The sequence below is a fragment of the Callionymus lyra genome, chromosome 6, assembly GCF_982586985.1.
Source record: "Callionymus lyra chromosome 6, fCalLyr1.hap1.1, whole genome shotgun sequence".
In the NCBI taxonomy this organism is placed as follows: Eukaryota; Metazoa; Chordata; class Actinopteri; order Syngnathiformes; family Callionymidae; genus Callionymus; species Callionymus lyra.
The window spans coordinates 30,593,042-30,609,882 of NC_141823.1; the positions used below are offsets into that span (position 1 = coordinate 30,593,042).

The window sequence follows — 16,841 nt, forward strand, 5'->3', positions numbered from 1 at the left end:
ACTTTGGAAATGAGAGTTCAAAGACACATTTTTCCCTGGTTGTTTTCCTCTGTCTGACTCCTCCTCCTGTTTTTCTTCACTCATTTGTCATTTCATTGCTGCTCTGCTGTTGTCATGGCAACAGCATCAAAATCCGGCACATAAAGAGGAATATCAACCCACATGCACAGAAAAACAGCACCTGCTTTGTTCTTATAGAAATGATCTATACTGACAATTATCGTGCAACACATTCCCATTGTTAAAGAAACGGTACACGTCTGTATCGGGCATAGACAAGTTACCTTCACAATATGTAAAATGAACATCACCACCAACAAGTTAATCTAGAAACAGACCAAGAGCTGCACTTGGTCAGACAGCCTGCTGAACCCAGCAGACTGGAGTCAACGTATTATTGTGTTACATTACTAAACCCTTCTCAACCACATAGAAACTCTTTCTGCACCTTGTAATCTTAAAAAACAAACATATTTGTTGATGCCTTCCAGTTCTGTTATTCAAAGATCTTGTATGTTGTGGGTCCTCAATTAAAATATAAACCTTATATATGTCAAAAAGTCATGGCAAAACCGTTGTTGGAAAGACCCTTGTATTCGATCAACTGAAATGAAGAGGTGCTAAATTAGTAGTTATTATTAGTTTCTACCATTAATAAAGGAGCACCACCCCAGTTCTCCAACTTAAATGGTAAAAGCCTGGGGCTAAAATCAATGTATTATTATTGAATTGCTTTTTAGAAGTTTGTGTGGGGGGCAGAACCATAGATTGCTGATTTGCTTCAGCAAAGTGTTTGAGACGACTATTTGCAATTGCATGTTTGTATGCTTTGGCCTTGCATGGACAAGTGCATTAGGACAGCTCAATACATCTTCCATCAAACTGAATTGTTCCTGTTAACTGTCCCCCTTTTGGTTTTCCAAAGTCAATTTTTGTCTTCTTGCTTATTTTAGTATCTATATCTTTCAGATGTTTTATCATTGTCTTAAAGTTTATTTCATACTGCCTGTTTTCTTTAGTAATTGTTGTGTTAATAAAAGTGCTATAACACACAGGTAGTGAATACAAAACAATACGACATGATGTAATGGAATACATTTTTGCATTGTTGTGAGAAGTAATGTTGTTGGACAGGTCTGACCACCACAATATTTGACATGCAACATACTTTGGGGAAAACTAAAACTTGCATTGCTATAACAATTGTAAATCGGTATTATATTGAAATAATCTATATTATCTGTGAAGTCATTTGTTGGACATTGTAAAGACACCCTTTGGTTGTTTTAAAAAGTACTTGCTCCCTGCCATATTTTCTAAAAACCTTGTACAGGCCTCAGATGACCTGCTTTCAGCTGAATGGACAAAAGGCCTCATTGATTTCTGTTAGCATTAACAGAATTCTGTGCAAAATGTCTACCCAATAATTTTGTTAATGTAGGTTGGTCAGCTGATCTCTTGAGAAAACTGGAAACGTCCAGAACAGGACCATTTTCTAGAAGGAGGAACATAATTTAATTTTGGTCTTTCTACTTGACAGTTAGAGATGGCAATTCTTTGGCTGTTTTTTTAAGCATTTAAAGCTTTATAACAAAGAACAAATAGTCTTGTTAGTTGGTGATAATTAGCCACTACAGAAATGACTTAAAAACCTATAATAAAATGAAAAGTTTCTTAGAAAGTAATTGTCTATGCCAATGAAAAGGTTGTTGTAACTGTTATAACCACTGAAATACACGTTTTTGAACAGAACTCTAGACTTTGTCGCCAATATCTCTCAGGTGCAGTATAACGTGGATGGCGGGGGAAGAATTGTAGAATTTATTGTATTTTAGCCCCCTGTGCAACTGTAAAACCTTGTGTTTAAAGCTTATAAACAATTTAGACTTGCACTGACACAAGCTATTGCTGCTGTGTTGATCTAATCAGAGATAATGCACTGTTAGCGACTTGTTCATGGTGTGTACATGCACACACTTGTTTTGTGTGTCTAAGTAATGACAGTGTCAGGTGACCTTAGATTGCGGTGTCATTTATCTATCCTGTAGGATAACCATGTCTTTGTCTAGTTAATGGAAAGAGCTCGGACTGCTGGCACGCTCACACACACGCACACGCAGTAACAAATAAATTGACCTTTTATTCGACTAGAGTCGTCTGTTAAATAGACAATGATGAGTGTGTGTCTGTACATGCATGTCCCCGCTATTGGTGATAGAATATAAGAAAGTCAAACTGTTTAGGTGTAAAGACTGAACACAGGGATATATGTCAAACGTTACAGTGTCAAAAGTGATGAGCTGCTCTGCTCTTTAACCACAGTCACACGAGACAAGACTTGCCTTAGGCTGTGTGTTTAGTTTTGAGCCTGCTGTGTTGTAAAGTTCTCAGTGACCCCACCCTGCCTATTCCAGTTCCATAAGTCATTCCAAGACAGCTCCCAGCCCCCACTCACTTACACTGTGCACTCCTGCACACAAACACACATACACACAAAGACATTTGGCTTTAATTTAGCCTCGCAGTTACACTGTCATTTAGTTGAACTAATAGAAAACCACTGTAACCGGAGAAGTTTTTTGTATTGTATTATTGTCTCATCTATTTTGTTATGTTGCATGTTAAAAGTTCCTTTGGTTCTGATGGATCCCAGTTTTGATGAGTTGCTGTGAAAGATGACAACATTCACTCTAATGAAAACTATTGTAGTACATGCCATTATTACAAGTCTGTTTTTTTCTTGCCCTGCTATGTTTTCTTTTATTTTTTAAGCTAAAATAGTGTTCGAAGACTTGAATAAATTCAGTCTAATGTTTGATTTAAAACTTCTTGGTAAAGCTAGCTCTTTTTAATCCAAGTCACCTTCTAAATAAGATTAGATGGCAAGTCTCCAAGTCAGGATCAAGCTTCACATTTTAATAAGGGATGTCATTAATGGTTATTGGTGCTTTTTATGATCTAATTATAACAAAGAGAAGTTCTCAGGGGTTGGACTCTTAACCAAACTCATAACACCTTTGAGCTAAATAGCCCCTGATGATTGGTTTATTTTAAACTTTGATAAAACCATCAACCAAAAAGGGCAGTTGCACCTTTTTTAATGGAGAGGTCAAAAGGGATTAAAGGTCAGGATAAAAATGTGACTGTCATGTCGAATAAGTCTGGCAATCAATATGTCAAACACATTCTCTCTCGAGCCGCATTGCTGGCTCCAACATGGCAAAAACGCAGCCAAAATTCATTGGAATGTTTTTTTGTTTGTCGCAATGTTTACCATTAAAGCAAGTAGAGAGAGATGGAGTTGTCCTCATTAATTAGATTTCATGATCTTTAAACAAGTAAGTAAGTAAATAAGTAAGTAAAGGTTATTTGGAAATTAGAACTTAACTATTTTTTGTATTTGGATTTAGTTTAAACTCAAAATATATGTATGTAATTCACATGGAATGCTCTGACTTGTCAAAACATGTTTAAACAAAAATGCATTATTTCTTGATAATGGAAACAGATTTCTGTGATGCCAAACAGAATTTGGGTTGATGAAGATAAAATATGTGCGTTGTTAAACTAAACTGTTAATGAGTGTCTATTATCTATTATTATAGATCTGCACAATTAAAAGCAGAAATTGTCTTTCTTGGTATGGTTCCATTACTTGCTGTGAACTTGAAAAACATCTCACTGTTAAATAAACACAAAAATATTTGTTAGTTTCAGTAAATGTGATTTCATCAACAGTTCATTTGTCTGTTCTTTGTAACCTACATTCTGTGTACACAGATTGAAAATGATAAAGCAATTCACTAAGCTGCTTCGTGCCATACACTTTTTTTGTCCTGAAGTCAAATTGTTTTTCTTTTTTTTACCAAGTTTCTTCTTTTGTGAAAGAAGGGTTTTTCCTAGAACCTTTGAATTTGTAGAAGAGCATGACCTTCATCCTACTTAAAAAGATGCTGTTAAAAGGAGTAAAGTGATACAATTGTATAGGTCGAAATATAAAGTCTCTAGTTGCTTTATAGTTGTATTTTCCCACAATACCACATTCAGAATATCTTCACATGTCACTCTCTACATAAAAATGGATTGAAGCTTCTCCTGCATCTTCCCTGTTACAGTTTTTGTCAAAACAAGTAAAAGCTCATCATTCATTGACAGTGGAAAATGTATTGTCTCCTTATTTCTACTTAATTTTTTCTTTAAACATAAATTAGGAGAAGTTATGTGATTGTGATCTTTGAAAATAATGTATAAGAACTGTTGGTTTGTGTTTGAAAAAAGGAAATTATATTTACATTATGTGCTTTGTGTCTGCAACAGAAATATTTTCTGGGGTGTAGTTGACTAATATGTTGACATATCCATCAGTTATAGCCAATAATGCATTAAAAGATGTACAGTGTAGTAACATCCTAGCCCTGCATTGTTCTGAGTTCAAGTACAATTCCTGTTATCAAAGGCTCAGCTGTCACAGCTGTGCTACTTCTTGTAGGGAACAGCAGGAGGTCCTGCACACATGATTGGATTTTGTGCAATAGCCTGGATCCATCATGAGAATTGTATTGAGAGGCAACATGTAAATATTGGGCCAACAACAGGGTGGTTGTTTAGGATTTGGGTCACTTGGCAGCAGAGCTGCTCTACAGTTTGGTGGCCTGTCCTGGACTCCTCCCCCAACCGCAGCATGAGATTAGCCTGCCTGGTCACTGCACATAAACATTCTCTATAGTGATACACATCCAAGTGTGTGTTCAAATAAAATGCATATATATTTTTTCATCTTTGTGTAATTGTGTAATTTATGGCCCTAAATATACTTGGTAACTTCTTCTCTCTTGAACTAAGAACACATTATATTTAAATGAGAAAGTGCACAATAACAAAATCAAAATATAGAAAAACTTAATTATTTACTCATCTATTCACTATCTTACACTTTTTCCTTTTGTTTGGTTTCGGCATAACAAGGTTAAATTGGGACACGGACATGCAACAAAAACTTAGGCATCTTCATTAGTAACCTCAATATTTTTGAACTGTGGGAGAGAACCAGACTGCCTCAAAGAAATCCACAAGGGTCTGAGAGAACATGCATACAAAGAAATGTAAAACCTTTAAAACTGCGACCTTCTGGCTTTAATGCCGCAGCACACCAAGTGATATTCTACTGTGCTACTCCTAATACATGTAATAATGTTCATTAAGACCCAGATGTTTTTGAGTAATTGATTATGTTTGTGTTGAGAACAAAGATGGATTCATTTAAAGTGCCTGGAAATGCCTAAAGGCTACACATACATCTTTTGTTCTCTGTGCACCTGCTGTTTTCACTCTTATCTTTACATGCTATAGTTGCATCTCAGATCCAGGTATTACATCAGCTCATCATTTCCCACAGTGTTGAAAATGTAGTGTAAAACAATTTCAGACCCTCTGCAGGATCCAGTCTGAGGCACTGAATAAATGCAGTTGGCCAGATGACACCCAGGGGGAGAGAGTGTGTGAAAAGCAAGAGATGAAAAAGAGGCCATGCTGTGTAGCACAAGAATTTGGACAAGAAGAGTGGCAATTGTGAATCAGACGTTTCATTTTCCATTTCATAAGCTGTCTTTTGAGAATCAGTTCATTAAATATCATGTACATACTAATCTGTCTTAAAGGAAGTTGATTTAAGTGTATTTATAAATATTCATCTCTATTGTACTCATCTGTGTGTGTCTGAACAAAACTATCTTTTAATTAAAATATTTACATTGTAAAATGCCCTTAAGCCCTGCCCTCTGAAACACTTGTGTAGAGACTGTTTGTCCTTGTTACCCCAACCACACCCATGGGCTGTGATTGGTCAACCATCAAGGTTTGTCACTGTGCATCATTAATCCCAGCAGTATTCACCTCTAAGGGGCTTGTTGTATAAACAAAGTGGGCCATAATTACAGCTGGCTGCATGAGTTTATTACGTCATAATGGGCTTTGCTTTCATAACGTTTGCCTAGACTTCTAAACGTCATCATGATGAAGGACTTACTGCATCTTGGAGAGGAAAACTTCAACATTTGAAACATGTGAGTGAGTCAGGAGCTTTGGGTTTTTACATTGGTTGCCCTTTAATTACTGAACCTGCCGGTCTTCAGTACAGACCAGGTAGGACAAATAATGACATCACAATCAGGTCTAAACATGTTTTTAATGGCCTTTCTTCTTTGCATTCAGGAAGTCTTAAAGTTCATTTAACTTCCTTATTTAAAGAGAAATGACCACGTGAATGTGACCTGGATACACTCTTGCTTTATAGGTTTGCTATGTTGTGCTCAAATGTTTTATTGTGGAAGTGAACCATAAAAGAGGCCAATTTTAATTTGTACTTGATTTAAAAGTTTTTTTTTATCAAAGCCCAAAGTGAAAATCTTTGTTTTAATCTTGAGAGGCATTCACATTCATGCATATAAAGAATGGACACCCAGAGAGTAAACATAGAGATATGTGTATATTTAAGAGAGTATGGCTCAAGTGAGTATATTATCTTTGAGTTCTCTTTGTACTGCTCACTGTATCTGTCCTGCTGTGTTGCCAAGCAACAGCAGTCCACTTTATAAAATGAAATAGAGCAGACACACAAATAGATATTAGCAGGCATCCTGTCATGTGGGCACTGTACTGTCTGATGACAAGAGAACAAAGGAATATGTGTATTAGCGCATGTGTGTTTCATCACGTGAAGTCGTATTTAAAAAAAATGTCTCCCTTGTTCTGTTGTGAACACACAAGGTTGTCTCCTCCATTCTCATCCCAAATGGAGTTCTGTTGATTCCTTGAGTAATCACCTGCTGCACGGAGAAATCCACGTCACCGTGGGAGTTGTAGTTTTACTAGAAATTAGGTCAATAAAAACGCCCTCCCTCCCACCAGTCTCCCTGCCTCTGCCACTTCCTCACCCCAGAGCAGATGGAGTGAGGAGAGTGTAATCTCATGCCTCCTGTGGGTTTGTGTGTGTAATTATAGTTTACCTTGATGGTTGCTGAGAAAGACTTTCTAGGACAGTTCAGGCCTGTCAAATAGTAGTAGACTTACGTTATTGTCCCTCGATGGAGCAGATGAGGAAAGTATTGTCTGGAATTTGACACCATTTACTGTCATATCTGAAGTTTACTTTAGTATATCACTTTCTCTTTGGTCAGTGAGTTTGTATATGTGTGCGTGCCTGCAGGCTGGTGTGTCAGTCTGTGGCTCTACCCATATAAATGAAGGTTAGGTGGAATCTGTCAGCTGATTCTTGGGTGTCGTCTTAAGAATGTCAAACAAACCACCTACTTTATGATGAATATAATATGCCACTACATGGATACTGTTTAAGCCGAAGGAAGAAACAAACATGAAAACAAAAAAACACGTCAGAGTCCAAATTATATAGAAATTTGACCCGCGGAAACCATATTTTACAATTATTACTATAAATTGTGTGTAGTCTTCTTCACCTCATCTATTGTTGTTTGACTCATAATTCCAACACATAAATTGACCAAACCTTTACCCAATTGATAACCTTCGAAATGAGATGGAGGCTAAGAATAGTATTCAGACTTTTATTTGTCCAGGCAGTGTGACGAATTTTGTGTTGTGCAAAGTCTGCTGGAATAATCCTGTTTAAAATTGACCTACATAGAGTCAAACGAGAAATTACGAGTGGTGCATTAGAAGTAAAAGTAAAACTCTGTCATGTCTAATATACCAAACTTTCTGAAGCATTTAAAGTTTCTTGCCAAAACATCTGTTTGGCAGCAGGCAAGCAAATCTTCAGCATGAGTCGAGCACAATCTGACAGCATAATTTTGGGGTGGATGGAAATGTTGTTTTTGGAACGCTAGTTGATGCATCATTCCACAAGTTAAAATGTATGATACCAAGAGAATATTATGATGAATACTGATATCTATTTCTTTCAAAACTGCAAATTAAATTATCTTTGAACAGTGAACCTGTAACCCAAAGTTCTTTTAACCCTGTGTTATCTCTTGGTCAAGGTGACCACCGGGCCACAACATAAGGATCAAGATATCTGAAGCACTTTCACTTTCTATCAAAGTTAAAAATGACAATTTCCCACCAAAATATACTTGAAAAAAATCATGTTTTAAGTGTTGTATTTTTACATCTACTTGATTTTACTTGTTTTTTAATTGTTTTGTTTTTTTTGCAATGATGGTGGTAAAGGTTATTTTACATTTTAAGGCATATTTTTTTTATCCTTCACAGTATTTTGTTTTTTGTGCTACATTCATTTGGGTCAAGATAAGAATGTTGGATAGTCAATAGCTCTATTTTAATTACGTACATTAATGAAAGCTTGATCTATTTTTCGTCCATTTTAGTTTATTGAGACACTTTTGAAGAAACGCATATTGATATATGGCTCCTACTTATATAGTGATCCTTAAGCTTATTCAGCAGCCAAAGCGCTTTACGCTAAGTTACACATTCACCCATTCACACACACACACTGATGGGAGTAGGCTGCAACGCAGCGCACCAGCTCATCCATAAGGGGCAATCAGGGTTAAGTGTCTTGCTCAGGGACACATTGCCACAATCTTATCTGGAGCTGGAATTGGACCCACAACTTCTCAGGCCAGAAGCCAACCACTCTACCATCTGAGCTACGATACCCAAAATAATAATAATAATAATAATAATAATAATAATGCCCAAACTGGAACCTGGAATCATGACTTGGTGTTGCCTCCATATATTAAAATAGTAACTACTATAATACTAATTTAATTTCATGTTCTTTAAGCAAATATTAAGTTAAATTGTTACGATCTTTTTCCAACCATACCTCAGCTCACACTCGCTTATTGGAATATGTTTTGTTGCTGATTGTTCCTGTGTCGCAGCTTCCTCCCATAGGTGTGCGTAAATCTGTGATTAAGTGACTTGGTGTAAAGTGCTCTATGTGCTCAACATGCAAAAAAGTGCTATCTAAGTAAGAGCAATTTACCATTTTACTTATTATCAATTTTCACATGTTTATTTTGCCTTGGCGAGCTGTTGGCCCCAAACAATCTTATTTTGTTTAACTATTAAGGTGTTTTTTTATTGATAAAACATTGATTTGACTTTTAATGATAAGACACCAAACCATTATACTCTACCTTAACATTTTGGACTATCATGTATTGGCCGGGTATCAGGTTCGTGGTTGCGACCCTTGTTCTCTTCACAATGGCCAAAAAAGCTCATGCTGCATTTCAATGTTGACATCTAGTGATGTGATATCTAATTTAAACTAAGATAAAAATAAAAATTGATTTGTTTCTAGGCAGACAGCGAAGAAGTTTTTAGTACTAATTGGAAAGCTGAGAACAATGTTCACGTCTATTTGTGTGTCTATGATGAAGTGACCGCAAGACTACTACATACAGCAGGAAGTGGACGAGACGATTGATACATTAGAGCTCAGAGGAGGATGGGAAAGTGAAACGGAGTAACTGAGAGTGTGGTGAGGAAGCGAGCCCACATTGATGAGTGTGTTGGCCAGCCCTGCCTCCTCCCCCTCCCTTCCTCCTTGCGTCAGCAGCAGTCAGCAGCAGTTAAAATGTCGGCTGTGTAGCTCGTCCTCTGCTCTGCGTTTTCTCCTTTCTGGCCATCTGTCTTTTCCTTTCACAAGAAGAAACCACACTCTTGATTTTCCCCTCGCCCTCCATCTCTAAAAGCGACGTCATCCATTCCTTTATTTTTCTCTGTTCTTCCTGGGATCAGTGTGAGGGCTAGTCATGTCTCCTCAAGGTTTGTTTCTTCAAAGCCATGGCTTCTTGACGTTGGACTCAACAGAGAGAGGTAGTACCCTAGTTTTCTTCTCAGATTTGTTCCAGTTGAGCTCTTGACAGTAATGTATGTGTGTGCCCTCACTTTAGCATGTTTTCGTGATCTGCAATGTAGTTCTACCATCAATAAGTCAGCAGATAGAATGAAGAGTCCACTCTTTTCAAACTAGTGGTTCTTTTCAATTATGTATCGTGACTTAAAAAGGAGGAAGTGAAATACTCTCTCAGCATTACACATGGAGTATAGTTTCCTGTATGTTATGGTTATTTACCCAATGTTCGGAAGAGTCATAAATCGGTAGTTTCCATTAACCCAGTTCATGTCCTTTTGCTTACTTTTCTCTCAGTACAGATCATTTGTTTCTCTTGACTAGGATTTGAAGACAGAATGGAATTTCAATAACCTCATCTTTTTTTTAGACCAGAGATATTTCATTCCAAACCTTGTAGTATAAACCTTTTTATCATTCAAAGATGACACATCATCACTTCATATTTGCGGTGGTTTTCCAGTGTCCAGTGACCCTGTAAAGACCCAGGAATGTACTTTCACTGTGCAACCAATGAGGCTGTAATAATAAAACAATAAAAAAAACAATTCTTTACTGGGAGTAAATTTCGAAGCTATTTGTTTTCTTTTTTTACTAAAATAAATTGACGGCTAATGAACATACCATGTGTTAAGAAAGATAGTGAAGCCTTTAGTGGAGGACCTGTTGCAAATCAGCATCTGGAAGATATCGATGATCAAAGCAATATAACATTGTGCTCCATCAGGACTCAGTTAATTTAGATTAAGAACAAACAAACAGTAATGGTTTAATAATCCTTATTGATTTTCCTTTACTGAAGCTTCCCCAATAATTAAACATTATACATTTTAAAAATCAAATTTTTGGTCAATTGACACGACTTTATAAAACTTTTGCTGAGATCACAGTCTGAATTTTAGGGGGCTGAATTACACATATTACATCAAGTTAGTGGCGTGTTTTCAAGCCTGAGACTTCCTATTATTTTATTTTGCTTTAATTGTGAACATGAAGTGAGCCATTTGTAAGGCATTGACTGCTTCTGGCATGTACACACCCGCCCGATCATGTGTCCAATAATTATTCTAGTGATGAAACCGTCTGTAATCTCTGACTCACAGGCTAGATTATTTGATGTTTCGCAAAATACGGTCTCAAGATTTAGGTAGGAAACTATAACAAATTGATGTTAAAGTGGTATTGCTTTAAATAAATAATGAATCATAAGGAATCTACGAGCAATTCTTTGTCCTCATCAGTTGAGGCCTCACTTAATATATATCTACTCAAACACCCTTTCATGCCAGATTTTGCAATGTGTTTGGAAATGAGTGGGAGAAGAGAAGGTGGGAGATGTGTCAAGTATTTGAATATATTTGTCAACACCTTGAGCCGAAAATTGCTATTAACGGGCATGGTTATTCCTGGTAGAAGTAATGGTATATGTGGTATGTATTGTAACATTTATGTACCTTTCTCAACATCGTTTAATGATTGCATTATTTATATTATAATTGCTCCAGTGAATTTCTTGCTGAAACTCATAAAGTTAAAAAAAAAAGACTCCAACCTCATCTGTATTTTGTTCTGACCCATTTAAGTGAAACATTTGATATCTGTAGTATAGCATCCAGAAAGGTTTCCTTTCTTCTGGACTTTATACAGGAAACAACACTGGGTTGTGTTCTTCAAATGAGATCACCAATAGTGCAGAGTCATATAAACTATTTCCTTTTGTCATGTTTGTTGTAGATTTGGTGGCTTATGTGGGAATAATGGGCTAGTGTCAAATGTTGCTTTGGATGATGAGCCATGTTTTTTCAGTCCACGAAATGAAGGTCATGTATTTTGGGCCTATGAGTGTTCTCATGGGCCCATAATACAGTATATATGATAATATTATAGCTTTGATTTATATCTTTCTTTTCTTTTTTATCCCGCTATGCATTATCTGTTAAAGTAAAATTGTACACTCTAAAAATCATGAATTAAATTTCAATTATGTGGATGAGTTTTCTCTTGACATTTCTCGGAGGTTTTGCTTTTGTTTTGAAGGTTACAGTATTTGTTTTTTTTAAGTAAGTTGTATTAGTAGAAGTTTCATTTGTGGCTCCAAGTTATTCTCTAAACATTGTTAAAGCTACTGTATTTATCTGGTAGTTGGATTATTTCCACACATTTGATCAAATCATTAATCGTCAAAAAGAAAGAGACTATAATCTAGAATATGTGGTGATATATATTGTCAGGAATAATATATGGTAATATCTGGCTCTTCATAGACATTCAAAGACAAGATGGAACCTACTGTAACATCGACCTTGCTGAGGAAACACAAGACCGATGTTATAGGCCAAGAAGGCCATATTAAATTCTAGGAGCAGCTTGGCAGGCTATAAATATCATGCTGAATGAAAATATCAAAACAACAATCCACCATGTTATTTAACAATCATCTATGAAGAGAAAAGGGAACAAGTAGCAATAAAAAATAAATTCCAGGAAGTAGAGTCAGACACTAGCATTATTTTCCGCCAGAAGTGGGAGTTCAGTTCCACGAGGGTAAGGTAGCAATTTACCTAACCTCAGAATAGATGGCTCATACGCGTTGGAGCATGACTAATGGCCTTTGAACAGCGATGAGTAATAATGACTTAGAGTTGAGATACTCATTACCTCCTCAAATGATGGACTGGACCAGAACTTAATCTAGTCATATCCACTAATGTAAGCTCTTCTCAACTACCTAACACAATAGCTTACTTCATTGAAAGGTCTGTGACAAGATGTGGAAACTATGCATAAGAATTTATGGTGAAATGATCCAACTATCAACCACACAGTTTGGGACGCACACAACTGATATTTTTCAAACCAGCGTTTCAGTTCATTTTTTAAATTTTCAATATATACTGGGATAATATGAAGGTCTGTTTACAAAACCATGTTGTGAAAGTGTCTTCCTCACATGCAAATAGTTGTGATTTTCCTGTGACTCATACGTGTGAGTTTGTACGTGAATAAACAATGTTTGACTAGAATGTCAACCTGTATGTTCACATTCATGTATCAAACCCCTTCCCTTATCGGTGACCTAGTAGAGACACCATACTATATGTTTGCTTCCTCTCTTTTGTGCTCTTGTTTGTATCTTGTTTATAAATGCATAGATGTGACACTATATTAATTTTTGGAGTTGTCAAGTTTTAGTTTCTGTTCGCAATGTTGGGCTTTCTTGGATATGTTGTGTATAGGCACATTTTCTCCCCCCACACCCCTGCTTCATTTCTCTGGCACACTGGCAGATGTGACCCAATTACATCAGGCTAAGATGTATGTTGAGGCCACTATCAATGTCCTTGACCTTTACATGATGAATTTGATATGTACCGCTGTTCTTACAAACCTAATGAGTTTAAACACCAGAAACACCAGCACCATTGAAGGTATTGGTACAGATATATTTACTCATTATCACAAGTCTTGGTTATCGCCACATATAAGGGTTATAATATATTCTCTTTAGCTATAAAACCCACTACAAACTACTTTAGTCTGGATCTGAACACAGCAACAGTCTCCAATAGCAGGAAGCAAATCTGGCTTCTCTGTGAGACCACATTGGTCGACTGGACTGCATTCCTGACTTGTTTTTGAACACAAGCTTTGACAAAACTGTACAGGCATGTGCATCGGCTACTGTCAAACAGAAACCTTTCTAAGATTGTGTAGACAGACTGAAATAGAGTTGCAGACATACACAATATCATGTTCTGGTTAAACACACACTTTACTCATGTCTCCATTGGGGTTCGCAGCAGACATGTGTCCCACCTCGTAGATTGCGTTATGGTCGACTCCAGTGAAACTGTTTCACATGTTTAACCGTGTGTACAGACAGCACTCATGTTTCGTCAGTTTCAGTGTGACACAAGTCTTTTCTCCACAATGCACAGAAGGAAAATCTGCGATTTTCTAAACAGCTGAGGCTTGGTTCTGATTGACATGTGAGAGTGTGTTGCAGAGTGTGTCGTGTGCATTCCACATGAAAGAGAAGCACATTGCCTTTGAACTGTCAGACTTCCTCTATTGATTAATTTATTCATCACACTGGCGCTCTCCTTCCCTCCCTTTTTCCTCTCCCATCTCCCTGCCTTCATCATGTCTCCACTTTCACGTTCCCTCCCTCCTTTCTTCTAAATTGCCTTCTATATTCTCCTGGTGGATGCTATTGTATTTCATTATTTACAGCTGCTTTTGATTTTAGTTGCTTTAAGTGAACTTCTCTCTGATTACTCTTTATGTTTTGACCTCTTGTTGAATCCTCATATTCTGTGTGTGCAGGCATTTAAACCATTGGTGGGGAAGAGCCTGTTGTCGTCTGCATCGGCGGTCGAGTTCTTGTTAGACAGACAGCTGGACTTCCTGTCTGACCACGCAGCCTATCACCCATACCAGGTAAGAGTCACATTCGCAGTTTGCTCCATTCACTGCCGGAATACTGCCTTACATGAGAATTTCATAATGTACATTTCAATGGTATTTCTGATCTGTCAGATGGTATTTTTGGCCAAAAGAATCAAGTTGATGGTTAGACCAGGACTGGATAGAAAGTGTGCCATATTTAGGTTTTATAACATATACAGCTTGATGTAAGTGTTAAAATCATACATATTTTCCTAATATTTATATACTATATCAGAACAAAAATCTAGGCTGAAATACATTAACTGTCCTCTTCAGAAAGAAAGGCTGTTGAAAAGGAACACTGTGCCCAAGCAAACCTTCAATATATGAAATATTTGACAAACAGATATAAAATAATGTAAAACATACTTCCAAATATGTTAGGTTTAACGTTAATGGAATCCATGGGTAATGCAGAATCGTCGTGATAATACACAAATGTTATTGTGATGGTTTAAATGGGTATCTAGAGTGTTACCAGGATTATAACATTACAAACACAAATATTTAGGATGTTGTTTTGATTAAGCTAATCTGAAAATATGAGATTTGACTTTTTAGCAGGTGTCTCAGAACATGTCTGTACTACAAGAATACTTTTACTAAAATATAACAGATGCTGCTAAATGCTTTCTCAGTTGGTGATTTTCAATCTGATAGATTTTTATAATCTTAATTGTTGTTGTTATTGTTGTTATATTCACTGTATCATAGAGTACACATTCAGGGTGTTGTTAAAATGTAGGTGTGGTTGTCTTGGTTTGTAAGATCCAACATTGTTTTTAATGAAACCAACACCATATCATAAAACAGGAATTATAGTTTTGTAGGTGGGAGGACACTCAGTTAGTACAATCTCCACTGACTCACCTCAAGGTGTGTGTTGTCTGCTTTTTGCACGTGTGTCTTCTTCTGCCGCGTACTCTGGAACACTGTGTTCCAGATTGCAGTGAGACACAGAGAAGTGTGGTTCCTGCACTGTCAGCATCATTGGTACCAAAATGCTTCCCTTTTAATTTCCTTTTTTTTGATTCAGCTTCCTTTAAACTATTTTTTAATGAATATTACACAGGTGCGTGTTGTTGGCACGCTACTTGTTTCTCTGTTTTCACTGATATTCACCACAAACCTTTAACCCACAGCTCTTCTGTATTATCAAGTGTACATTTTCAAGTATGATTCAATTACTGATGTCAGTGTGTTTACTCATCTGGCTTGACATAGATTTTATGAAACATACAACCCATTATGTGAGAGAAGAGCAAGCTCAGTTTGGTCTGACAAATGAAAACTAGAATCACTGAAATGCATCCTGAAATGCGTTGTTCAAAGCCTAGAATGTTATTTTCTGATGTACATTGTTTAAGATCTATGTACTTTGGAAAAGCTCTGTTTAACTTTTTCTGTTTGGTTTCATGCTTAAAAAAAATCAATTTAGGGATTTGAAGGTTTATATAAATTGCATTCACAATAAAAGTGATGAGAGCTAAAATTTCCATGTATAAAGTAATTTATTTGGTTAAAAGAACATAAATAAAAAGCTCTATGAGAGTCCCTTTACTATTTTAAAAGCTCCCTTACGCCCCAATCCTAATTAAACTGCATTTGAAAGAAGTGTTTCACACAACATGACCTCACTGTCTCGACACTCGAGGCAGGGCAGCATGCACCACACTGATCCGTTTTGTTTCCTATTAAAGCAGGCCACATGCACATTCATGTAAACACTGATAAGAGTTGTGAGAGCCGACCTTCTTTACTTCTTGTGGTGTGATGAGGACCTGGCACAGATAATCACATTAGGTATGAGATAAAACATGTCGGATGTGTAATAGTTTATGATGCGTCACCATGATTTGAAACCAGATCAACAAGATTGTGTTGTCATTCTGTGGTATGCATCAAGTATAAACGCTTACCCTCTTTCTGGTTTTGGAAAGCTTTTAGTAATATTTACCATGACAAATCATAGTTTGACAATGGCCTATATATTCAAGTTGTTCACATCTGTGGTCTATATTTTAATTTTCATTGTATTTAATGTTTTACTTGGTGAGTTTTGCATTGATTTACGACCCGAAAACTTCATAGCTGTCCTAACCTCAGTGTAAAATGTTTTATAAGTTTTTCTGCCTCCTCATTTGGGCGGCACTGGAAGCAATTCTCACATCCACATAGATTCTCCTGTTGACAGATAACCCTTGCTCAAACAAAGCCACCCATTCAATTGCAGACCTTTGAACTGAGAGACGTAGTAAAAACTGTCCCCCTCTCTGTCACACACTTGATGCAGTAAAAGTGAGACCACTCCCCTCTACTGTTTTTCCAGTTGGACAGGAAGACTGGTGGGAGGAAGAAGTGGGGGAGGGGGCGTCAATCTGTTTGGCATAAACTATACAATGAAGTCACTGTTTAGTGGGCTCACCCGACTGCTCAAGCAACTGTATGTGAGCGTGTGGAGGAATCAAGCATGTGTGACAGTGGTGTGTAGAGTATAAATTGTTACTGCTGACTCAGGATT

General features: G+C 36.9%; 1 protein-coding gene across 2 annotated transcripts in view; it reads left to right on the forward strand.

Moving 5' to 3' along the window:
• Nucleotides 1-16,841, forward strand: part of jmjd1cb (jumonji domain containing 1Cb) — a 74,117-nt gene that overhangs the window by 35,765 nt on the left and 21,511 nt on the right. The window contains exons 1-2 of one of the 2 annotated variants that reach the window (XM_087792723.1): nucleotides 9,556-9,834; nucleotides 14,198-14,311. Coding sequence is in view for 1 of the 2 variants with exons in the window: in XM_087792722.1 (XP_087648848.1) it covers nucleotides 14,198-14,311 (114 nt within the window). In the remaining variant the exon portion in view is untranslated. Of the gene's footprint in view, nucleotides 1-9,555; nucleotides 9,835-14,197; nucleotides 14,312-16,841 lie in introns of those variants that run through there. The other variant, XM_087792722.1, reaches the window with a different exon arrangement.